General features: G+C 37.3%; 3 protein-coding genes across 3 annotated transcripts in view; 2 read left to right on the top strand and 1 right to left on the bottom strand.

Moving 5' to 3' along the window:
* The first annotated feature begins 69 nt into the window (after positions 1–69).
* On the top strand, positions 70–6,599 carry abcb8 (ATP-binding cassette, sub-family B (MDR/TAP), member 8). The gene is made up of 16 exons (XM_041803462.1): positions 70–252; positions 1,362–1,692; positions 1,788–1,943; positions 2,451–2,545; positions 2,658–2,763; positions 2,846–3,007; positions 3,654–3,739; positions 4,402–4,499; positions 4,600–4,705; positions 4,808–4,841; positions 4,935–5,071; positions 5,160–5,254; positions 5,355–5,488; positions 5,592–5,739; positions 5,827–6,077; positions 6,223–6,599. The coding sequence occupies exons 1-16, from the start codon at positions 149–151 to the stop codon at positions 6,304–6,306; spliced, it is 2,127 nt and encodes a 708-aa protein (XP_041659396.1). The 5' UTR covers positions 70–148; the 3' UTR covers positions 6,307–6,599.
* A 1,833-nt stretch (positions 6,600–8,432) lies between these two features.
* cdk5 (cyclin-dependent kinase 5) lies at positions 8,433–18,846 on the top strand. Its single transcript, XM_041803682.1, has 12 exons — positions 8,433–8,619; positions 8,941–9,029; positions 9,124–9,191; positions 9,296–9,356; positions 9,441–9,497; positions 9,676–9,771; positions 9,987–10,061; positions 13,324–13,420; positions 13,819–13,888; positions 14,028–14,088; positions 14,175–14,255; positions 16,313–18,846. The coding sequence occupies exons 1-12, from the start codon at positions 8,583–8,585 to the stop codon at positions 16,397–16,399; spliced, it is 879 nt and encodes a 292-aa protein (XP_041659616.1). The 5' UTR covers positions 8,433–8,582; the 3' UTR covers positions 16,400–18,846.
* A 4,244-nt stretch (positions 18,847–23,090) lies between these two features.
* asic1c (acid-sensing (proton-gated) ion channel 1c) overlaps positions 23,091–24,288 on the bottom strand; it is a 168,382-nt gene continuing 167,184 nt past the window's right edge. Inside the window, exon 11 of the mRNA XM_041803740.1 lies at positions 23,091–24,129. The gene's annotated coding sequence lies outside the window, so the exon portion shown is untranslated. The remainder of the gene's footprint in view (positions 24,130–24,288) is intronic.

Raw genomic sequence — 24,288 nt, 5'->3', positions numbered from 1 at the left:
TCAATAGTCTTGGTCAAAGCTGGATCCCCTTCACACACAGAAATGCACTCTGGGTCATGGGCAATATGGCAGCTCGCAGGTTGCGTCTGGATTACTTCAGAGCTTAAAGAGTATTTTAACCTAATGCGCTCCTTATCAGTAATAAAACATGTTTCAATTATTTTGTTGTAGAACAAGCATTACTGCTTCTGGGCGGTCATTGGTGTTGTACACTCGGTGCAATATAACTGCAGAAACATGGAAATTTTCACGGTAGGGTTATGTGACCGAGGGTTTACCTCTTTTAGTTACGACAAGTATTTACTACTCGGGTCATATTTAATCTCTTCTGTAAGAACTGGATTTCTAGGTTTTCCGTACATTATCTCAACAGACTGGTTTTCTTTTGTTTGAGAGATATTAAAATAGTATTTTGTGTTTGTGATATGGATATTTCGGTTCAACAGTAAAAATGATAAACTCAAAAGGTGAAAGTCAGGTCAGTAATTCGAAGCGTACACAACATCACACAATAGTGAAAATTTGTTTTTGAATTCATTTTATCATTTTGAGTCTATCGAGCAGATGTTAAAAGCATCTGCTGGATGCATATTCTCCGAGTAGACGAGTCTGTTCTGTTTTAAGAATTAACAAAATTTAATCATCACATTCCCACTTTACGTTTGTGTGCATGCCAGTAAAATAATTCCTACCTGTCGTGCTGCCCATTTTGAAAACCCCTCATATTGCAATTTCTGTGTAATTAGCAAAATAATAACTGACAGTGATAATTGGTGCTATTTGCGGCTTTAAGTTGGATCAGAAGGGGATGGGGGCATGATGTAAAGCAGTGGTTTTCAATCTTTCTTTGCTCAAGGCACACCAAAGAGCAAACCAACATTTAAAGGCACACCACAACTATATCTTTACAAAATAGCCTCTTACATATGACAGTAAATTAAGTATATAGTGTTAATTCAGGCAGGCCATGAATCAAGCACTGCCATATAATTAAGATCAGCTGATCTAACGAAAGTCTTCATAAGCTGACTGCACGTCCCTATCCAAAGCCCGTCTACACTTTGCTCCTCTCTCTGCAAGCTGCTTTTTACAACCCTCCTCCACCCCAGCTCCTCCTTTATTCTACCTCTGACTTCATCAGTGTCATTCTGTTGTCATTTATGCCTGTTTTGCTCTGTTTTTTGTTATTGGATAGTGGTAGTAATTACCTATGGTAGTATAAATTCCTATGGCACACCAGTGTGCCTTGCTACACCATTTGAGAACCACTGATGTAACGTCTTGGTTTGATTACCCTTTTTAACACTGTTAATATAAACTACTGCGTGCCAATAGTAACTATATAATAATTCTGTTTTTAGGGGGTATAAAACTCCAGGATCTAAAACTTACAGCTCCTCACATCAACCTGGAAATGCAGTCACTCGTTTTTTGAGCCTCACCAGTCGAGCTGTCCGCCAGTCCACCACCCAGACATCCAAATCCCCAGGAGTGTCTCTGAAGTTTATCCTGGGACCAGCAGTACTCACTGTCTCTGCACGTCTGTTTTGCCATGTCGCCTACTGCGAGGCAGATGAGAATAACAACGTCCCTGTGGAAGTTGTCGCCAAAAACCCAGTGCCTGACTTCAAATGGCATATCCTGTGGGAATTCGTCAAACCTCAAATGTTTGCTCTCATCGGAGCTGTGGTGGTGAGCCTGCATCTGGTTACTTGTGTTTTATAAGTATTTAGACAAAAGGGCACAACATTTATGAGGATGAATGAAATATGTATTTCTCTTATCAGCTGGCTTTTGGTGCAGCCATCCTAAATATTCAAATCCCACTGATGCTTGGGGATCTGGTGAATGTTGTGGCACGTTTCCTGAGAGAACAAACAAGAAGTTATGTCCAGGAGATAAAGGGCCCTGCACTAAAATTACTAGGGCTTTATGCCATCCAGGTAAGTAAACATAAACATGTTAAAATGTTGTTAGCAGTTGCACTACATACAATGTTAGAGACTGGAAAGAGCCCTACAAAATTTAGCTTCAATGTAGTAATGATTATCTGGGGGCTTAGCTTTTATTTCTCTGTAATTAAGCTGAGAACAAATGCAGGGGTGCCATTTTTAAAAGGGTTCTGAAATATCCACTTCTTTGTTGTACTGTATGCTTTAATTAAAATCAGGACTTATTTTAATTTCTTCTACATAATTGTTTGGGCCTGTTTCCCCAATAACCTATATGGCTGGATGTTTTTCAACCTAAAAGATAGTATATTTATTGCAAGTGTATCCATTTTTTCAGCTCTATCAAAGCGTGACTTTAGAATATATACTCTATGGTTGTTTTTTATGAAATGAAAAGAGAAATTAGGATTGTTTGGATAAACTTGTTTTCTCTCAGAAAATTGTGACTTTTTAAGACTGCTTTTTGGAAAACTTTCGTTCACCACTTTTTTTATTCAGGGCCTGCTGACAAGTGGCTACATCATCCTGCTTTCAAGAGTGGGGGAGAGAGTGGCAGCAGACATGAGGAAGACACTTTTTGCATCCTTACTCAGGTACTTTTCTCCCAGTGTAAAAGCCACTCATTTTGATGCTAACCTCATCTGTTATGCTTATTGCTGTACTACATCTCAGGCCAACTGATCACAGATTTCTTCTCCCTCTTAGGCAAGATGTGGCTTTCTTTGATGCCAATAAAACTGGTCAGCTGGTGAACCGTTTGACTGCTGATATTCAGGAATTCAAGTCATCCTTTAAGTTGGTCATCTCTCAGGTATAAAGTGCTACGTTTGTCATTTTGGACATTGCTAATTAAAGATAGAGCCTTATAATAATTCTTTTATGCTTCCTTTTAGGGTCTGCGGAGTATCACACAGACAGTTGGATGCTTTGTCTCTCTCTATGTCATCTCCCCCAAACTGACAGGTCTGACAGTCGTGGTCCTCCCCTGTCTGGTGGGAGCAGGGGCCCTCATTGGCTCATTCCTTCGTAAACTGTCCCGTTTGGCTCAAGAACAGGTGATACTAATTGTAGAATTGATATTCAGAATCTTTGAACAATATATTGTTCTGGTATACTACGTCTTGATTATAGTTTTGAAATTCACTGCCATGCCATTAGGGGGCACAATATCATTGAAGCCAAAAATTTAAAATGGCCGTGCATTAGAAACGTGAAACAGTGTAACTGGCATGTCAGGATAACTGAAAATGTCGGATTTTTTGAGGCAGATTTACTATAGTTCCTCCCTGAAAGATAGTGGTTTTGTTCCAAATTCTTTATTTTTAATATTAATGCAAAGTTTCTGTTTAAAATGATTAATTCTCACTCTGATTGCCATTTATATTCTTCCAGTGACACCCAGTATAAGCAGCTGTAGGTCAGAGGTTAAAGAGAGTAGTTTTCTTCTGACTGCTGTTTGAAACATTAAGTTTTCATTGTTATTGGTCTGTACCAGCAGCATGAACAACTTTAGACACAAAGGGGCAACTGAGACTGAAATCTCTTGTGGCAAACACAGTTAAAATTATGGAGTACCATATAATCTCAGCATTTTTAAATATCAAAATATCCATTTAAACTAATACAGTCTGGCAATGGACATAGGATTGTTGTTGTTGGCGTTGGTTTAAAAAAAAAAAAATTGTCTGTGTTTGATCTAAGGTTGCAAAAGCGACAGGAGTGGCGGACGAGGCCCTGGGCAATGTGCGGACAGTGAAAGCCTTTGCAATGGAAGAAAGGGAGCTCCAGTAAGTAAGACTAGACATGCCCACAGAAATGACTGGGCCCTCACCAGATGCTGTTTAATAATCTTAATGCATATACAGTTGATCTGTAGTGTTAGCAATGGCCCTGTGGTGGACATTCACCTCCTGACCCTAGCTCCAGTCAGCTTTGGGGTGGACAAACAAGTGTTTGCAGATCTGAGTATTGCTATATACACTGACAATGCTGTCCAAGTCCATCCACAGTGTCAATATAACAAATTAAAAGCTCATTTAATTTTAAGAAGATAAAGTATACATTCTGGGGCGCAGACAGCCGAGTGATCATGTCTCACCCAGTATGGCTGCGGTTCAAATCCAACCTGTGGCTCCTTTCCCGCCTCTCTCCTGTTTCTTTCTCATCCCTGTTTCCAGTTCTATTCACTGCCCTCCTCTATCAATAAAGGCATAGAAAGTCAAAAATTATATCCTCAAAAAAGATGTATACAAAGTGCATAATTGCTTAAATTTAGGATTGACCATGTCTTTGCTAACCACTATGGGCCCCTTCATGACTCTGGGCTCCAGTAAGCTTTAACCTTTAACCTTTTCCATAATTGGCAGCCTTGAGGAAGGATCTATACTATAAAGACAAATCTGAGGTTAAAAAACAGTAAAAATAATAATTCTGTACCCTTTTCCTGTAGGTTATATGCCTACGAAGTTGACAAATCATGTGAAATGAATGAAAATCTTGGCACTGGAATTGCAGTCTTCCAAGGACTATCAAACATTGCACTAAACTGTGAGTGTATTTTAATATTCTAAGTAATACACAGTGTTTAGATAAAAGGTACTGTGTCTCAGGATGTCCTGACCCTTCTCTGTGTGCTGTATGCTTGCAGGCATTGTACTTGGAACTATTTTTGCTGGAGGGACTCTAATTTCAAGCAATGAAATGTCTCCTGGAGACCTTATGTCCTTTTTGGTTGCTTCTCAGACTGTCCAGAGGTAAAATAAGACAACCTATTCCATCATGATTACTTCATGTTGAAACTGGCAGAAGCATGAACCAGTTTAATGTTATGAATACTGCATTTTCTTAATGCTTAGGTCACTGGCAAGTATCTCAATCCTTTTTGGGCAGGTAAGATATACTTGTATATGTGTACACAGTATTATAGTATCTGCACATAAATATAATTCTGAAATAAGAAACTAATTGTAACATGTGTAACAGATGGTGAGAGGAATAAGCTCTGGTGCTCGGGTTTTTGAATACCTCGCTCTAAAGCCAACTATCCCGCTCTCTGGAGGAGGACGCATTCCCTCCCACTCTTTGACAGGAAGAGTGGACTTTATGAATATTTCCTTCAGGTTGGGACCTCATGGTTTCTCAACGTAGAAAATAAACCAAACGAGGAAATAACCATCCACATTCATGTTTCTTCTTGTGTATTCACAGTTATCCAACAAGACCAGGCCAACAGGTCTTGGACAAGTTTAATTTAACGCTGCCTCCATGTAAAACTGTAGCTATTGTTGGAGAATCTGGAGGCGGTAAGTTCATAGAAAACTATTCTATATGAAAATGTGACATGTTCAAAACGTGATGGTGAGCTTGAAAGGATTTCCAATTCTACAATCCATTACATTATAGGAAAGTCAACCGTGGCGTCCTTACTGGAGCGTTTCTATGACCCAACAAATGGCGTCATCATGTTAGACGGACTGGACATCCGAACTCTTGATCTGTCCTGGCTGAGGGGGCAAGTCATTGGATTCATCAATCAGGTTAAGATTGCTCATCATTAATTCATCATAGTTTTAAAAACAGGGATATAAAGACCTGCCATTTGCTGACCAGTTTCACAATATTCTCTCTGTGTCTTAACAGGAGCCGGTTTTGTTCGGGTCATCCATCATGGAGAACATTCGCTTCGGGATGCCTGAAGCCACAGATGCTGAGGTTATTTCTGCAGCTAAGCAAGCCAATGCTCATGGCTTCATAACAGCGTTCCCAGACGGATACAACACTGTAGTTGGTATGTGAACTCATTTGGGCTTTTGTCAAGTACTTGATCCAATTAAGTATATAACTTAATATTAAGATCAAGGTTTATAATCCCCAGGTGAGCGAGGTGTGACTTTATCAGGAGGCCAGAAGCAGCGCATTGCCATCGCCCGGGCCTTGATCAAAAACCCTAACATCCTGGTGCTGGATGAAGCCACCAGCGCCCTAGATGCAGAATCAGAGCGGGTGGTGCAGGAGGCTCTGGACAGGGCCACAAGGGGTCGCACTGTGCTTATCATCGCCCACCGACTGAGCACCATCCAGGGCGCTGATCTCATTTGTGTAATGAGTAATGGCCGCATTGTGGAAGTGAGGAAGCATTTCATTTCCTTTCAAGTTCCAATAAGTTGTACAATAAATTGACAAAATATTAAATACTAGTTACATCCATTTTAATGTGATAACAGTATAATAATCTTTTGATATATTTAACATCTTCTCTTACTCTTTTAAGGCTGGGACTCATCTTGAACTGCTGGGCAAAGGAGGACTTTATTCTGATCTGATCCGCAGGCAAAGAACAGAGGGGAAGAAATGAGCACACCAAAATTTGTTTACTTAGATCTGCAGACACTAATGAGATGTCTTTTTTTTTAAATTAAGTGTATAGGCAAGACTCAAAAAACAGATAAATTATATAAGAATAAAGCATAAATCAACCAGATTTAGTTTTATGAGAGTATGTCAAATGTAGGTATGTAAATGTATAAGTGGACCAACTAGATCAGCCTCCTGTAATGAAAAACCTTCACAATTGTACAGTATTTAACTTAAAGAGGGGTTTCTGTCATTGTTTTCTCTGAACCAGTTGAATTACATGTTAAAATATTGGACAGGATAAAAATAATTAAATCTTATTTTAATATTGTTGCTGTATTTGTTTTTCTTGGTATGGTTTAAATCCCCAGCTCTTGCCACAAAAACCAGGCTCTGAAAGACTTAACACCTGAGCTCATTTCAAGGTGGATATTTTTGAAGATTGTCCCATTTGTTACAGTGGTCCTACAGTTTGAATTGTCCAGTGTGCCTGGGGATACAGAAAACAGAAATATTATATCTACTCTGGGCCTCAGTTCCTTCCTGCAATCATATGTTCTGTTTAGATGTGTCACCCAGGGAGGAACTGCTTTATTGGCATCACTGTAAACCTAAAATGATCATTTCTGTACACAGAAACTTTTTAATGACTGTTTTATTGAACAGCTTGTAACTTTGGCATATGTGATGGGGCTGCTTATTAACCCCTTAAAGCCTGAAAACACAAATTGTAGCCAAAAAATATCTGTTTTTTTGGAACTGAAATGTTTATTTCACTTTATACTGAAATCCAAAAAATAAAAAATAAAAAATCCAAATTTCCATAAAATTTAACATATATATTTTTTATATCACATTAGGTGTTTCTGGTAACAGATAATCCACTTGAGGGTGTTTTCATCATTTTTCAGATTGTATTCAGATTTTTTTTTTTTTTTTGTAATTTATGATCATATTGATTAGATAGAGGTATCATAAAAGTACGTATCAAATATGATACAACAGGCTTTAAGGGGTAAAACTTAGCATGAACGGTAAGGAAATTTGATTTTGGTAGACTATTTGTTGTAACAGTGCTTCTTGGCATAAATCTTATACTATTGGAAAGACTGTTAATTTCCCTTTTAAGTGGCATCATATTTGTAAGGAACATGCATTTGTGGGATGAGTAGCAGAGCTGAGTATGTGGGTTGTATCCATGAAAAATTTGCCAGATCTTCTCTGCCAATGCCAAACAGCTTATTTTGCTATTGCTATTGACTCTTGTTTTGAGCTTCTGGTACCCCCAGGAAAGCATGGGCCCTGCTACAGTGGTCAGTAGGTGTGTGCTCGAAGAATCGGCATGCCATGTTTGACTGATCTGGATAGGGCCTGTGCGATAGGGCAACATCAAGCTGGTGTTCTGCAAAACCAAGTTGTGGCATTGTTTGGAGTGAGCCCTAGTACTATCTCCAAACTGAAGGCCAAGTTCCAGATAACAGGGGATGTCAGAGACAGGCTGTGAAGTGGGCGTCCAAAGAACCAGTTCTGTATATGGTATATTTGAGGTGCGGTATAATAGCTACACAAATTCCTTAAAACTTAAAGAAATAACTTAAAGGTACCCACAAATTTCATCAAATATTCCCAAACCTTTTCAGTGAAACTATCATGAATCCAATAACAATTTACACCCCCCCCCCCCCCCCCAAAAAAAACCCAATGTAAATTCTTCAGAAATAACAAGAAAATCCCCCAAATTGCAAATCAAATTTTCCCTATAATTTTTTAAATCAAATCTCCAAATATGGAAAAATATATTCTCCACCCCTCCTTACATTCCTAATCAAATTTCCCCAAAAATCCAAATACACACTCCAAATTTCCATTAAAATACTGAGAATTTCAAAGCAAATTTCCCGAAAATTGCCAGGACTTTTTCCTGAAATTTTCAAAGCAAATTTTTCGTAATTGGCAATTATAGAAAAAAGAAAAACAAAGCAAAAATCATTATTCCGTTGTAGGAGAGCTAAAATATAATGTTCCCATATGTACATGCACGGTCTCAGGAAGGTATGTTTGTGAGATGCTTCGAAATTGTGGGCGTTCAGATCGTTGCAGTTCCTCTTTTCACCTCTAGATGACCGACCAGCCAAGCTTGGCTGCAGAGCGACCTGTAAAAGCAACAGCAGATAGCTATAAGCTAAAGCTAGCTGTAGATTATTATCCCCATTTTGGGGCTTTTTTCTCTGCTACTGGTTTACTGGCTTTGTCAAGGCTGGCTGTACTGGCCAAAAAATGCAGAAATATGAGAAGCTTGAAAAAATAGGAGAGGGTAAGTCCCATACGCGTTGTGTAAAGTTAATATTAGCTAACCTGGTTTGCTAATGTAACGTTCATGCAGCCACAGGGCTAACATTAGCTAAATTGAAAGACATTACCAGTCTTTAGTGATGCTCTGGGTGATAACATAGAAAGGTGCAGTTTGTACATACGCTAATGTGTGCCGTTGTTTTTTTCGACGACTTCCACTAGTAAGCTTTTACAATGTTACCGTTAGCTAACGACAGCTAGCTAGCTAATGCTAGCAACTCTGCTGTTGCTATGCCATTCATCAATGCGCCGACCCCTTTACTTTTCGATATTTCATACACAGGGACGTACGGGACAGTTTTCAAGGCTAAAAACAGAGAAACTCACGAAATCGTAGCTCTGAAAAGGGTCAGGTTGGACGACGATGACGAGGTTTGTTGTCATAATAATATTAATGGTATTTCTTGCATGCTAGCAAGGTGTAAGCTGGCTGGTGCTAACCAAAGCTGGGTGTCATCTTTTTCAGGGGGTGCCTAGCTCTGCTCTGAGAGAAATCTGCCTATTGAAGGAACTAAAGCATAAAAACATTGTAAGGTCAGTCTGCGTTCAAAGTGGAATTAGACCTTTTTACCTTATGGCGTTGACAGGTAGTAAAAACTTGTTGTAAATCAACATAAACCGTGTCTTTTCCTCTGCAGGCTACATGATGTTTTGCACAGTGACAAGAAGTTAACTTTGGTTTTTGAATATTGTGATCAGGTGAGATAAAGTCCAACCAAACTCTGCTGTATATTTAATATGTACTTTCAAAGGCTAATGCTTGTCATCTTCTGTTGAATGCAGGATTTGAAGAAGTATTTTGATAGCTGCAATGGAGATCTAGATCCTGAAACTGTGAAGGTGAGAGAAAAAAATCCTGTATTAACCAGAAAGAGAGATTGAAAAAGGAAAGCTTCCCTACTTCCCTACGTGTGTTGATTTTGTACTTTTTAAAAGCATCCTTGTGGCTGTTGACTGTCATCACTATGTCAGGTGCACCTTGTAAAACTCATGCTGTCTTTCTCTCTCTCTGATGAAGTCCTTCATGTACCAGCTGTTGAAAGGACTTGCTTTCTGCCACAGCCGAAATGTTCTTCATCGAGATCTGAAGCCGCAGAATCTCCTAATTAACAGGGTGAGTGTTCAGGTGGACTTTGACTTGATTGTTGTTAAATATTCCCAACTGCATGGGAAATGCACTGGCTCAGTTTTGTATTAATAATGTTAAAACCAAGGATGAGGCAACCTAAAGATATTTTACAAGAAATACCACACGATGTGTAGTTAAATGTGAGGAGCTGTTTGTACTGTAGATGATTTGATATATTTTGACATGTCCCTTTTTTATAGAACGGGGAATTAAAGTTGGCTGACTTTGGGCTGGCTCGAGCCTTCGGCATTCCTGTGAGGTGTTACTCAGCAGAGGTAGGCTGTAATTTATGATCATCGCAGGTTTCAAAGCTGACCTCTTCCAATGTAATTATTTAATTTGTGGGAAATGTGTAATATCTGCAGAGGGAGATTTAAATCCAGAGATTTCTAAAAAGTTTGGAAGTGATTTCAAAATATAAAATTATGCACCAACAGTTTTGTGCCTATTGAAAAGTTTTGATTCTAGTTTTATTTGGTTTGGTATGGTACACTTTAGGTGCATTTCCACCAAGTACTCTGGTTTGGATCAGTAGGTATAAGCTGCTCTTGCTTACATTTCCACAGCCAATGCCTTTTCAGCCTCATTCATAGGGATGGTGATACTGGCTCTTTTAGATCTGGATTATTTGGCTTAGCTCAGCAATAAGAGACACTCAGCAATAAGAAACACTCTTTCAACTCAAAAACAGCTCTTCATACAGCACATTTTTACTTTTTAAGTCTATTAAACAGCAAAAAATGGGAAAAATGAAATCATTTAACAAATAGCTGCTTGCCTCTGTCATTCACATAAAAGAGCTGGCTCTGGAACGAAGATGGCATACACTGCAAATTATTTGGTGCTTACCAGGATTAAAAAATGTACATTAAGAGTGTTGGATAATTTATCTTGTTTTAAAAGTTAATTTCTTATTTTTAGTGTGTAACTTGTAACAACTTACTTATTTATAGATTTAACAATCTTATTTCAAGATATCTCATTAATTCAAATTATCTTGTTGCATGGACAGATAATTTCACAAGTTTTGAGTACCTTTTCTTCTCAGATTTAGTGTTTTTATCTTATATTAAGCTTGCCTTTTTTGTAGTGTAGCACTAAGGTTGCGCCCCATGTACACAGGCAGCCAGGTTCAAGTCCCACCTTCAGCTCCTTCCTGCATGTCTTACCCCTACTCTCTCCCCCACTCTCACAACCCTGTTTCAGACTCTATCCACTGTACTGCCATTATGCCAGCACATAATGTGATGTATTTTGTGTTTCTGTCTTATTATAGTTATGGCATTGGAAGATTCTTTCAACCAATCAATGAACTGCAGTGTGTCTTGCTTCACTCCTGAGCCTTGGATAGGCACACTCTGTACCCCTACAGAAGGGTTTCGAAATGTAGGACAGCATGGATTGGTTATTTTGTTACCTTTCTCAACTTTTGACCGTGGAAATGCAAATAATTGCCTACCTTACCTTGGTGGATTTACCTTGGTGGAAATGCTAATCATCCACTGTCAAAAGTAAGGAAAGGTACCAAAATAACTGATCTGTGTTGTCCTACTTTTATGGCACTGTCTTTTTGGGTTACCAAGTGTACCTATCTGACCCTCAAGAGTGGAACTGGGCACAATGCAGATTGTTGAACAGTCAACAGAATCTTTGCCTCATATGTAACAACAGTATTACTACATGCTCCTTTTTACTGTGTGCTTGTAGCACTTTGAGATTTCTCGACATGAAAAGTGCATTAAAAATAAAATGTATTATTATTGTTAATAATGGGCAAAAACAATATTACAATATTTGTACTAAGCTGAAAGGGGAGCTCAAAGACCGACTCTTGTTACTAAGTGGAGCCAAATGATCTAAAAAGAGCCAGCATTCTCACAAATAATACTGGACAGATATTGGCTGAGGAAATGCAAGCGGGATCAGCACGTTTGCTGTACCAAACTGGACCCCTTTGTGGAAATGCACCTAAAGTAAACAGCCCCATAGTATGGAGCAGAAAGCATTATTGTAAAACTAAACAGAATGTGTTCAGGCTTTTAAAGACTGGAAGTCATGATATTAATCAAAATACAGTTCAGTATAAGAATTAAAATCTGGAATAGTATTGATAGACAACTATAAAATAATTCAGCAGTAGTAGACGTGTTGCCATTTTCAGTACTTTTAGGCTTTTAAAATGCTTTCTCTTTGTGAGGAAAGTTTACGTCTTCAGTTATTTCTTTGACGTCTTAAAGTTTCACTGGCAGAGAGGGGAACACACAACAGTATGTGGTCTAAGTGGTTGGTTAGATGTTTTTGTTGTTGCTGATGGCAGAGGGATGACAGCCAGGCAAGTCTGAGATAGGTTTAGTGGTTTTGGTTGGCTGACCTAAGGGCTCAGCGATGAAATCTCATGAGGGGGGACTTGACCTGGGGTGACACACCTGATCTGAAAATGTATTAATCTAAAACCTAGAGTGGCACAGAATTTGAAGCATTGGGAATTGAAAGTAAGGCCATTTTAAAAGGTCATTTCATTTTAGAAGATGTATTACCCAGAGATTTTACTGCTGTTTCAGCAAGTAGAAATGAATGTTGCCATTTTCATTTTACACTACACATATATTCATGTGGAATATGCAGCATGAATTAGACACAGTGACAGGATGGGGATTTTATTTAACTTTTCAGCATTGTTGCTGGCAAAGTCAAGTCAGTTCACTAAATAAAAGGAGTGACATCTATGTTCATACTCAGTCTAAAAAAGTTTTTTAAAGCTTCTCTGGCAGCACACCTGTTTGACAGGCATTCATGTACATGTAAAGTGTTTGCAACTCTTGTTTTGACTCCATTTAAAAAATTCACCCAGATAATTTAAAAGGTTTTATGACCTACCGGCGTTTTGAACCATATAAAGGCATTAGAACACATTCAGTTATACCAACTATACATATACATTTGACAAACTATGTAAATATCTATGAACACTGCAAATGCTTGTGACTTTAGGCATGTCTATGTCATTCTGATCGGAGGATCCACATATTTTACTTTCTGTAAAAGTGATTCATTTAAAAGTTAGTTCTGATTCTGTAGCAGCCATCAACACAATTAACATCTGTTCTGAACTCAACTTTCAAACTTTTCAAACTGAATCACAAGCACTCCCCAATGCTTTCAGTCAGCCCACACATATACTCAGGGGAATAAAATTTTATTTATTCCTTCCTCTCTGTTCTGTCCCCGCACTTCAAAGAATGCATTTTCTCCAAACTTGAAATACATTTCTGCAAAACACTTGACAAAGCAGCAGTTTAGTAAATTGACAGGAAGTTGTGCTGTAATGGAAGCAGATGTCTGATGGAAGCTGAACAATTTGGTATTATTGTAACAGTGATGTCACATCTTTTTCTTTGTGTTATCAGGACAAAATAACACCGACCCCAGGGAACAGCAATTTCACTAAATCATTGAACACTTTTGTTAACTCCCACACATTGTGATAATTGATATAATCGGTCCAATTTTATACTTAACTGTGTAATTTGTTTGTAGGTAGTGACATTGTGGTACCGACCACCAGATGTGCTGTTTGGTGCTAAACTTTACTCTACCTCAATCGACATGTGGTCTGCTGGCTGCATATTTGCAGGTTTGTGATTGTCTACTTGATTTTCAATTGAATGCCTTTTTTTCAAACCTGATGAGATATTTTGTTTTTGTTGCACATTTTTTAAAATAGGTGTACAATTTTTCTTTAATGAAATGAAAGATTGATAAGGGTATTCAGTGTATTGTTAAAAAATTGCAATTATGTAAAGGGGCATGAAAAGGTCACTATGTAAATAAGCTTTTTCACCATTTAATATTTTTATCATTGGGTTTCTTTAACTCTACTGATAAAAATGCTGTTTATGGTTTGATATTTGTACATGTTTTGTGTTTGTTTTTTTGTTTTTTCAAAGATTAAAAATTAATCTATCTAGGTTGTTTAATCTCACAGCAAAGCTGTTGTATTATTATTTCATACTGTTTTATTTTGATTTTAAGAGCTGGCTAATGCTGGGAGGCCTTTATTCCCCGGGAACGATGTGGACGACCAATTGAAAAGAATCTTCAGATATCCTTTTATTCAGTCATTTTTTGTGCATGTCTCTTATACATACTCTTGAGAAGTAGGCAGGAGTAATGATCTACTATGTGTTCAGTGATTTACAAAATAGAAACCATAAGGAAGTTTTTCTTTAACCACTTGGTACATTGTTGGGTACGCCGACTGAAGAGCAGTGGCAGACTATGACAAAACTCCCTGATTACAAGGTAAATGACTGACGTGGTAATGCTCTTTTGGAATACTCTCCATCTTTAATGATTTTTCGATCGGTTTCTCCTGTTCTCACCTGCAGCCATATCCAATGTACCCAGCCACCACCTCATTGGTGAACGTGGTCCCCAAACTCAGTAGCACAGGACGGGATCTACTCCAGGTACTTTGAACACAAATCTGCCTTAAGTTCTTTTAGAGAAATAGTTTCCAGTTCTGTTTCAAGTTTCAAACTACAATTATGAGTTGTTTAAATGACAGAAAAGTGCTCAGATGAGATCTTATTGAGTGCAACATGGAAGCATGTATTGCAGACATGGCCTGTTTATTGTTACAATAAACGGCTCTTTTACAATGAAAAGAGCAGTGAGGATGTGCAGAAAGTGCAAAAAAATGCAAAGATCAATGCATTCTGAACGCATGGAGCTTTTTGAAGAGCAATGATCTGTTTTCAGACACTTAATCAGTGAACTGAGTTACATTTAAACAGATGACCAGTTGAAGTTTCTACAAAAACACGGATAAAATCTAGTTAGGCTGCTATGTCTGATCATTGACCTGTGGCTTGGACAGAGAATCTAAGCTCTACTTTGCAGTAGGGATGGCACGATTACCCGTTTTCACGATTAATTGCGGTATTAAACTTTACGATTATCGTAACGTTTCCTAAATACCGTCAATTTCCAGAAAATATTATGCCGGGAACCATATTTGTACATCAGCGCAACTTGCCCAGAACGAAAACGAAGTTACACAACAACCGCGTCTGTTGCTTGCAGTTGCGGGTGGAGGCGTGTCACAGTCCCAAACAAACTACAGCATGGAAGAGGAAGAGCTGTTCACTCCAAATAAACGGTTGAAGTCAGCCGTGAGGAATTTTTTGGATACAAAAAAATGGCCAGGGTGTCATTATGGAAGACAGCCAGCCTAAATGTAAAACATGCCACAAAAAAGTTGCTGTGAAATCAGGCAATACTTCAGCACCTGCGGGATAACCGACCGGCGTTGTACACCAAAGTAAAGGTAAATAGTAACTGGGTTAAGTCATGTCAATGTTGGGGATGGGGATCAAAACCCATCCGTATGGACCCGGTTCTGTGTTTTTGAAATACACGAAATCACTAATGTTTTAGCTTATTGATACTGCTATCGAGTCTCACAGGCTCTGTGATGTAACGTCATTTTAAGATAAGACTGGTGCAAAAACAAACATTAGATCCTTCAAGGGGAACATAAACTAGAAGTGTCGTGCATCACATCAAACAAGAATATACCTTAAACTGTCGGCTTGAGGAAAAAAGATGCTGCCCGTGAGTTGCATGCTATCATACCGTATCCTCCAGTGCTGGGAATAAGGTATTCCTCACTTCAGCTGCTTCAGGACAGTTTTCTTCTTTAGCTGCTCATATAAATGCTGAAAAGTGCTCCAAACTTTAAACAAGTCCTGTTTGTAAACAATATTAATCCAGTGTAGAAATCTGCGGTGGAATCGGCAGAATCAAAAATAATTAGCGACCTTTACGAGCTGAAGATGGAAAATATGATGCGTTCAGGTAACCTCAGTAAATTAGAAAACTGCAGTCTATATGTTATGATATGTTCAAATGCCAACTAAAAATGGAAAAAATTATTTTTTTGTCTAGAAACTTTAATAAATACAGTTGTGAATATGAAGAATGTGTTTATATTTGAGGGATATAAAATAGATGTGATCGACTGAATTAAAGCTTTTTAATTCAAACATTACTCAGCTAAGACCACTCAAGTGGTCCACCCAAATGGGATTATTATCATTTTTCTTGTAATTATTGGTTACTTTACATTGTTGATATATTATTTTGTTATGAGAGCATCCTAAGATGGAATTAAATTAAAATACAAGACCTATAAGGAGTGTTCATGTGATTTTACTTATTCATGGTAGTGTGAAATTAATTAATGCAAAAATAATCGTGATATTCGTAAAATCACAATTATTCCTTTGACAATAATCGCACCAAGAAAATCTGTAATTGTGACATCCCTACTTTCAGTCTCTCTTTCAGATGTACTTGCACATAGTTATTCATAAAGTAATTACTTGCACATGGGAAGAGTGTCATGTTCTTTTCTGTCTGTCTTGAACAAATAGTTCAGTGATTTCAGCTAAAATGAACTTGAAGTTGTTGCTGATTTGTAGTTTTTCTTACCTATTAAAATATTTCCTATGCTCTCACCCAGAACCTGTTGAAATGTAATCCCGTTCAGAGGATCTCTGCAGAGGAGGCCTTGCAGCACCCTTACTTTGCCGATTTCTGCCCACCCTAAATGCTAAATTGCCTCTCCCTGAGCCTCAGCCACCAGAATCAATCATCCTTCTCTGTGTTGGGTCATTAGGACCACTCTCAACAAGGTAAATCCTTCACTGGTTTTCAAACAGCCCCCTGCTGTAATTCTGCTGTGCCTCAGTGTGGAACAAAGTCCTAGTGGCTCTGCAAGGTTTTAGGTTCTTTTAAGTGGCATGTCTGTTTAATTTGGTACAAATAGGGCCTCCCAGCCAATTAGCACTAATGCGGGAGGATGCTCTTTGTGTTTCATTGAATAGATGTTATACCTGTGGAAATGGTTTTCAACAAAACTTCCCTCCCAAAGATTCAAATAAACATGAGTTTTTTAAGTTTTGCTTTTAAATAAGTGTTTATTATGAAAAAGAAGCTCTTTGAATCTGTGGTGGTCTCATTAGATAATTTATGATTTGAAGTGACACACACACTGCATCACACACAAACTGCCTTTCTTTCAGTATGGCTTCTGCTCTCAATGTAATGACTTTTGTAAAGCTTTTTTTTAAAGTTAATCTCTATTAGTAGTGATGACATCAGTGTAGCAACATGATACAAGATTTTTACATCCAATACTATGGAAGTCCTAAAAGGAAGTGCACCCAACCATTTCATTATGCCCTCTTTTCTCAATTTAAGTCAATTTGGTTGTTGTCTTGAGATCTTGACTCGTTTATCAACGCTGGATTTGTTGATAAATGTTGATACTTCTAAGATTTTTTCCTACCATAGAGACAAGCCCAGTATGACTAGACCTATATTAAAATCACACACGTTTTACTTACTAAAACTGTAGAAATGAAAGGATAGATTAAATAATGGCTACAGTATTATAAATATTTATCACATGTCTACACTGTGTTTTGTGTTAAATATTAGGACAGTTACATCTATATTGGCTGTAATGGGGGCCTCAGATTTCCGGGGCAGCTAAATGCCACACTGATGCTTTAAGTTCTTCCCCTGATGTTTGTAATTTTTCAGTACTGCATTTTTTTGTGTGTAAATTATTTTTAAGGATTAGAGAGCCTCTGTAGGAACTTTTGTATAAACCTGATCAAATATTCAGAAATGATTCACTCTTTCTTGGGAACACCTCTCCATATAATATTAAATAGAAATTGTTTCTCTCAGCTGATCCATTTGCACTCTTGATTATGAAGTTACTATTGTTAAAATTGAGAAACATTAATGAGAGTTATATTTAGAAAGTTCTAATTAACAACGACTGGCCAGTAATTTTATCTATTGATAAAATGCACTGTTAATAATTAATGTTAAACTGACCCTTAATAGAGCATCAGAACAAGGCTTTGGGCCACTACCTGTTATGAGATTGTATGATAGCATGGGAAGATGATCTTTTGATTTTCCTCAGGCTTTATTTTCCCTTTTGTGTTTGTCTTCTTTGCACACTTTGTATCATGAAATTTTTATGTTAATTCCTTTAGATATCATTGTTTTGAAATATGGTAAACACTGACAGCCAGGATATTAGCATTTTCTCAATAAATGGGACAACACAATCGTATGTTAATGACTAGTGGACCATCACTTTTTATGTACCATCATCTTTGTTGGTATTATGCCTGTGTTTTTGCTTTTCTGAAATGCTTTTTTTTATTAGTTAAATTGGAACTAGAGAAAATCCACTGATAATCTGTATTTTTACATGACTGTTTTGCACCATTAGCTGTTTTCATTTTTGTTACTTCTTCTAAGAACATGGTTAACAGTTTGCTATATTATTTTCTCCTGATTGTTACAGTGCTATTAATCCCATCAAAGCCTACATAATGAGTTGTTTGAAGTGTTGGTAGAGAAAGGATTTATCTTCATTTTGCTGATGGAAGACATGACAATGGATGCATGTATTTATTACTGATGGAATGTCTGCTCATTTGTTTGCATTTGTTTTAAATGTAGCATCACTGCATTTGGTAAAGGAACTCTTTCTTTGAATGATTCCGTAATCAATAGCATTAAGCAGGCTCTTTTTAGGATTTAAAATGTTTGAAGGTTGTGTGTGTGTGTGGATTAAGTTATAATTAAAAACACAAAAAAATAATTTGCTCAGTAATTCATTATCTAGTGATTACAGGACATTTCAGACAAACCGCTCTAGAGTTTACAGCTTAAACTTTGATTTTGAATGAAGAGTTAAGTTTGCACTTCGACAGTTTCTTTTCTTTTGTTGGTAGACTTTCGGAAAGCTGTTCTCAGTGTTTCTTTTTTATGTATTTCAGCCAATAAGACACACCTTTAAGTAAAGTGAACATAAATACAACTTTGCTTCTCAGATGTGGAAATTTATTCTTGAACTTTAAAACCTGCTAGGCCAAACTGTTTCAACACAGTCCATTTAGCATCTGTTCTAGAACATACTCTGCAGAGTTGCCCACTTTGACATTAAAAGACTTTTGTTCAAGTTGACTTCAATGAGTGGAACTTTATTCTTTCAGTTTTTAAAAAAGCTTTTCATCAAATCTGTGGCAGCTAAACAAAAAACAAATATCCAGCGAAAGGAAAGGAAATTTGACTGACAGCTTGGTAATTTGACTTGTTTGGTTAACATTTTGCCTTTTCACATCCAAAAGTTTTATTCTTTCATTATTCTAGGACATTTTAAAAAATCAGAATTAGCATTGTTGGCCAAGTATGCTTACACAACAAGGAATTTGACTCCAGTTAGCTTTGCTCTCAGTGTACAGGAACTAAACATTGAATAAAAAAATAAAACTGAAAAAAGAATGAAAAATTAAGATGTACAGGCTCTTGTTTGGTATTTGTTCTAGTTTATACAAGTCCATGTGTATGGAGAGTATGGTTGCAAGATATGCAGGGGGTGCAAGAATGCTGACTAGACATGAGATTAACTTAACAATGAAAAATGATTTTCCTGACCTCCTTTGGCCCCCTGTTTGGCTGGGCCTCGGAAGTGTCTCCCTTTAATCCCCCCTTATGTGCCGCTTTGGATTGGAATGGAAACAAGTACCCACTAAAAGGCAGGAGAGCCCTGGCCACACCCTTTTGCAACATCCTTCAAGTGTGATACAGGTTTTTTCTGCTATTGCCTCAATCAAGTTAAAATTCAAATCAAAGCAGGACACTGAAATTGAACTGAGAGAAGCAGTCTCATGGCTACATCCAAACTCAAGAAGATCTGTAGCACAAAACAACCCCATGGTACACATTAGGGCTGAACGATTTGCAAAAATAATCTTATTGCCTTTTTTTTCCCAAATATTGCAATTGTGATTTAATACGCGATTATTCTTGGGTCAGTCTCATGTATTTTTCTCCACATTCAAGCAATAAATAATTCCATAAATTAGACCATGTGTATTGAAAACAATGAAATTATTTCAAGTTATTTTAAGCAATTAATCCATAGTAGCAGAAATCTGAATATGGGACTGCAACAAGCTTTAAGTTATAAAGGAGGCAGCTGGGATGGAGGTGGTGGGGCTGGCTACCAGCTGATCACAGCTGGGGTATGACTTTTGTGAAGTAATGCTAGGCTTCATCAGTTTTAGATAGAATGAGCTTACTATTTTTGCTTGTATTGCAAATGTGATGTCATTTGCTTTGTTTAAGGGCATAATTTTATGTCACTCATTTTGATTAAAAAACCATATATAAAACACAAAAAGGAGAATTTTGTAAACCATTAAAAAAATGGACACTTGAATGTTTGCATAATGTGCATAAAATCTCTGCCACTGCACAAATATTAATTTATAGAACTGGTATTTTGACACCTTTCAAGTTAAAGAAATATTGCAACTTCTGCGATTTGAAAATTGCAGCAGGCCATATTGTGATTTATTAATTTGTGATTAATTTCCCTGCCCTAGTGCACACTGACATTATTGCAGGACTTGAAGTACAAATCTTAATAATTTTTGTTTTACATTACAAAAATTAGGGGCTTGCACTTAAACTAGCAATTAAAGGGTTAAATTCCCCCCAGAAATCAATATTTCATATTTCTGATCAGGTCTGATCTTGAATTAAAATTAATGGGGAAAAGGGGATTTTTTTCATGCAGTGTTAAAAAAAATTATAAACATATATTATGTGGCATCCATTTTTGGCCACAAGCATCCTAAGTATAACAACACCCTTCAAGGAATTTTAGTTTGCATGAAGTACATAAAATAGTTTTAAGAAATAATGCAATAAAAGTAAATAATAATTAAAAAAATGTATATTATTTTGTTATTTGAGTATGTTGTCATGTTTGGCCACAAACACTCTGAGCAATTTCTTATACACTATCTGAGAGTGAATTTTTTACACTTTTTTATGTAACTACAAAGAAATAAAAAGCTACTTTTTGGGTGTAAACAAACTACAACATGGCTCGATGACATCTACGACACCTTGGTTCTGCGGATTATATGCTGACTTATGTTAGGTGCTATAAAAAGGACCTACCTGCTTAAGCTTATTGAAGCAATGTAATGATTGGAACATTCTCTGTGTTCTCAACTAGATAAAAAGCCACAATCCAAGATGAGGTTTTAAAATTTAAAAGCGTTAAACCAGTAAAGGCCACTCTCCTCCACAGGACAGAAGTAAACAACCCATCCTTTGTATTGAAATGTTGAAATAATTACTGGTGCATGGAAATCTGTGACCTCACCTTATCTTCAACAGAGTTGTGCTCCCCTCTAACCAATGATCAGTGTTTTTTGTCACAGCCTCTAAGATGGCATGCAGTGCTGCTTCTCTGTAAAGAGATTTTAAATGTCACGAAAATTTGACTACACTCCACATCATTCAGTTTGTATTAACTATTTAATGTACAGTTCAGAGTTAAAATCACATATCTACAATAAAATGCACATAAAGCACATAGAGCCAGATGAAGCAAGTTCAGTTCCTAGGAGGTTTGTGCGCATAAAAACCTTGGTGTAAACGCTCATAACCACACTTGAAGGCACATTTTTGTTATACTTCAAGCCTAATTTATGTGATCCATAAAACCTAACAGAAAGATAGCAGGTTTTCTAGTCTGCGCATTATCTTCCTTTTGAATATTGCACAATCCCAAGCCTGGTTTGTGGAGGATTTTTGTAGTACTAAGAGACTTAACCCATGAATTTGGGAACAGGATTTTGATTCATCTGGCTCCAAATATACATGTTTTGACTTGACAAAGTGAGTATCATGGCTAAGATTACATTAAGAGACCAGAGATAATAGGAATACACAATGTTCATGCAGGAATGGCTGATATGAAATAAGGATTAAAATAGTTCAAATCTAGGCGCTGGGTGACAGAAATATAGATTACGGTTTTCTACTTGGCCATAACTATGCGTTAAATATCATTTGATGACTACTTTATGAGCACAAACAGTTCAGTTATAGTTTTTGCCAGTTCACATACACTCTGCTGTTCTTCGACAGGTAGTAAGGCAGGGGGTGGGGAGAGAGAGGTAAGAGACCCAGGACATTTTCACAAATCCCTTAGCCACAGTTTGGGGTAAATGCTAGGTCATTTTATGCTTTTTAACCAGACAACATGACACACACGCACTCAAGAGTCCTCATGGCAATGCAGCATCATCAGAATAGCATCATTGTGTAACATGAATTGGCATTTGGCTGATGATGGTAAATTTACAGTTTTCGTATCATACATCTGTGTTGCAGGTGGCAGCTGCTCACTCCATCCATTCCAGCTGTTGAGTTCATCATGAATTGGAGATGGGGATGCCAAATATATCTCTTTATGTTTATTTGATCACAGTTAAATCTGATTTCAGTGCATTTATTGCTCACAACAAACAGTAACACCACTGATTATTCATCTTTTTCCTCTTCCTGAATATAAATATTCCTGTTTGGATACAGTCTCTGTTGCTCCACTTGGAGACTACTCTTTTTTCTTTTTTTTTTTTTTTTTAAACACCATGAGTAACAGTATGTTTAGGTAACAACTACAGCCTTAAAAGGTAGTCACAACCATAGACGTCCGGTCATTGGCTTTTAAGTGATGGCTGATCTCCAAGGGGTTTGTGCTTCACATCAACAGTCATCTAATACACAGACAATAGAGTAATAAAGCTACAGTGTTATGAACACCACGCACTTGATTGGCATTATACTTTAAAGTTTCACATAGAAAAGAAATATCTCTGAATTTATTTATAGTGAGGATAATGTATGTACAAGTCTATAACTGTAGTGTCAAGGATTTCACATTAAAAAAAACAACAACCAGGAACTCGACTCACACAGAGATAAGAAGAAAAATTGTGTACATGAGTAAGATGGGTAAATATAGAGTTTATTATTATACTTGATCATTTATACATCACAAAGTGTTATTTGTGACCAATTACATGTTCTGGAATAATAATTATATTGATAAAAAGACAATGGTGAAATTGTACAATGCATTTCCTTTATAAATGAACCAAAGTGAATGCTGCTGAGGTGATTTTCACACGTGGACAAAATTGTTGGTTCTCTTTTTTCCATTAAAGAAAGAAAAACCCACAACAGTCACTGAAATAACTTGAAACTAAAAAACTATTAACATATAAAAATTTAATTAAAATTAGCTGATGAAAATCAGACATTGCTTTTGAATTGTAGTTCAACAGAATCATTTTGAAAAACAAACTAGCCTTGCCAAAATTGATGGTACCCCTAGAAAAGATGTGAAATAATTTTGACCATAGCTACACATTCAACTAAGGTGTGTCCTTTAAACAGCAGCATAGGTGTCTTTAAACTTGTAATCAGTCAGTCTGCCTATTTAAAGGGTGAAAAGTATTCACTGTGCTGTTTGGCATCATGGTGTGTACCACACTGAACATAGAGCACAGAAAGCTATGGAGGCAGTTGTCCCAGGATATTAGAAATACAATTATGCATACATGCAAGCATGTTAAAGGTAAAGGCTATAAGACCATCTCCAAACAGCTTGATGTCCCAGTAACTACAGGTACACATATTATTCAGGAGTTTAAGGTCCATTGGACTGCAGCCAACCACCCTGGATGTGGCCACAAGAAGACAAATTGAAGAGACAGATAATACAAATGGTAACCAAAGAGCCCAGAACAACTTCCAAATAGATTAGAGTTGAACTCCAAGGTCAAGGTACATCAGTGTCAGGATGCACCATCCATTGCTGTTAGAGCCAAAGTGGACTTAAAGGAAGACAACAGAAGAAGACTCCACTGTTGAAAGCAAATCATAAAAAAAAGCAAGATTGGAACTTACCAAAATGCATATTTACATGCCATAAAGAGAATGTTCTTTGGACAGATGAGACAAAACTGGAGCTTTTTGGAAAGCCATAGCTCTACACAGATGCAAAAATGAAGCATACAAAGAAAAGAACACTGTAACTACTGTAACTACTGGCCCAGGGTGTCTCAAATCCGTGCAGGGTACAATGAAAGCCCAAGACTATCAAGGCATTTTGGAGCGAAATGTACTGCCCAGTGTCAGATAGCTTGGTCTCAGTCGCAGGTCATGGGTCCTCCAACAGGATAAAGACCCAAAACACACAGCCAAAAGCACCCAAGGATGGTTAAAAAAACACTAGACTGTTCTGATGGCCCTCTATGAGCCCTGATCTAAATCCTATTGAACATCTGTGGAAGGAGCTGAAACATGCAGTCTGGAGAAGGCACCCTTCAAACCTGAGACAGCTGGAGATGTTTGCTCACCAGGAGTGGGCCAGAATACCTGTGCAGAAATACAGGTGCAGAAGTCTCATTAAGAGTTACAGAAATCACTTGATTGAAGTGACTACCTCAAAAGGTTGTGCAACAAAATATTAAGTGTACCATCATTTTTGTCCATGCCAGTTTCATTAGTTTGCTTTTTTAATGATTCTGTCGAACC

The sequence above is a fragment of the Cheilinus undulatus genome, linkage group 13, assembly GCF_018320785.1.
Source record: "Cheilinus undulatus linkage group 13, ASM1832078v1, whole genome shotgun sequence".
NCBI lineage: Eukaryota > Metazoa > Chordata > Actinopteri > Labriformes > Labridae > Cheilinus > Cheilinus undulatus.
This window is presented reverse-complemented; position numbering and strand designations above follow the sequence as displayed.

Bases quoted from the DNA above. Each gene is read 5' to 3' on its own strand.
- cdk5 (XM_041803682.1), top strand. From the start codon at position 8,583: ATGCAGAAATATGAGAAGCTTGAAAAAATAGGAGAGG. The intron at 9,192-9,295 runs GTCAGTCTGCGT...TTTCCTCTGCAG, and splicing joins AAGCATAAAAACATTGTAAG to GCTACATGATGTTTTGCACA. The intron at 14,089-14,174 runs GTAAATGACTGA...TCTCACCTGCAG, and splicing joins CAAAACTCCCTGATTACAAG to CCATATCCAATGTACCCAGC.
- abcb8 (XM_041803462.1), top strand. From the start codon at position 149: ATGTTTCAATTATTTTGTTGTAGAACAAGCATTACTGCTTCTGGGCGG. The intron at 1,693-1,787 runs GTGAGCCTGCAT...TTCTCTTATCAG, and splicing joins CTCTCATCGGAGCTGTGGTG to CTGGCTTTTGGTGCAGCCAT. The intron at 6,078-6,222 runs GTGAGGAAGCAT...TACTCTTTTAAG, and splicing joins GTAATGGCCGCATTGTGGAA to GCTGGGACTCATCTTGAACT.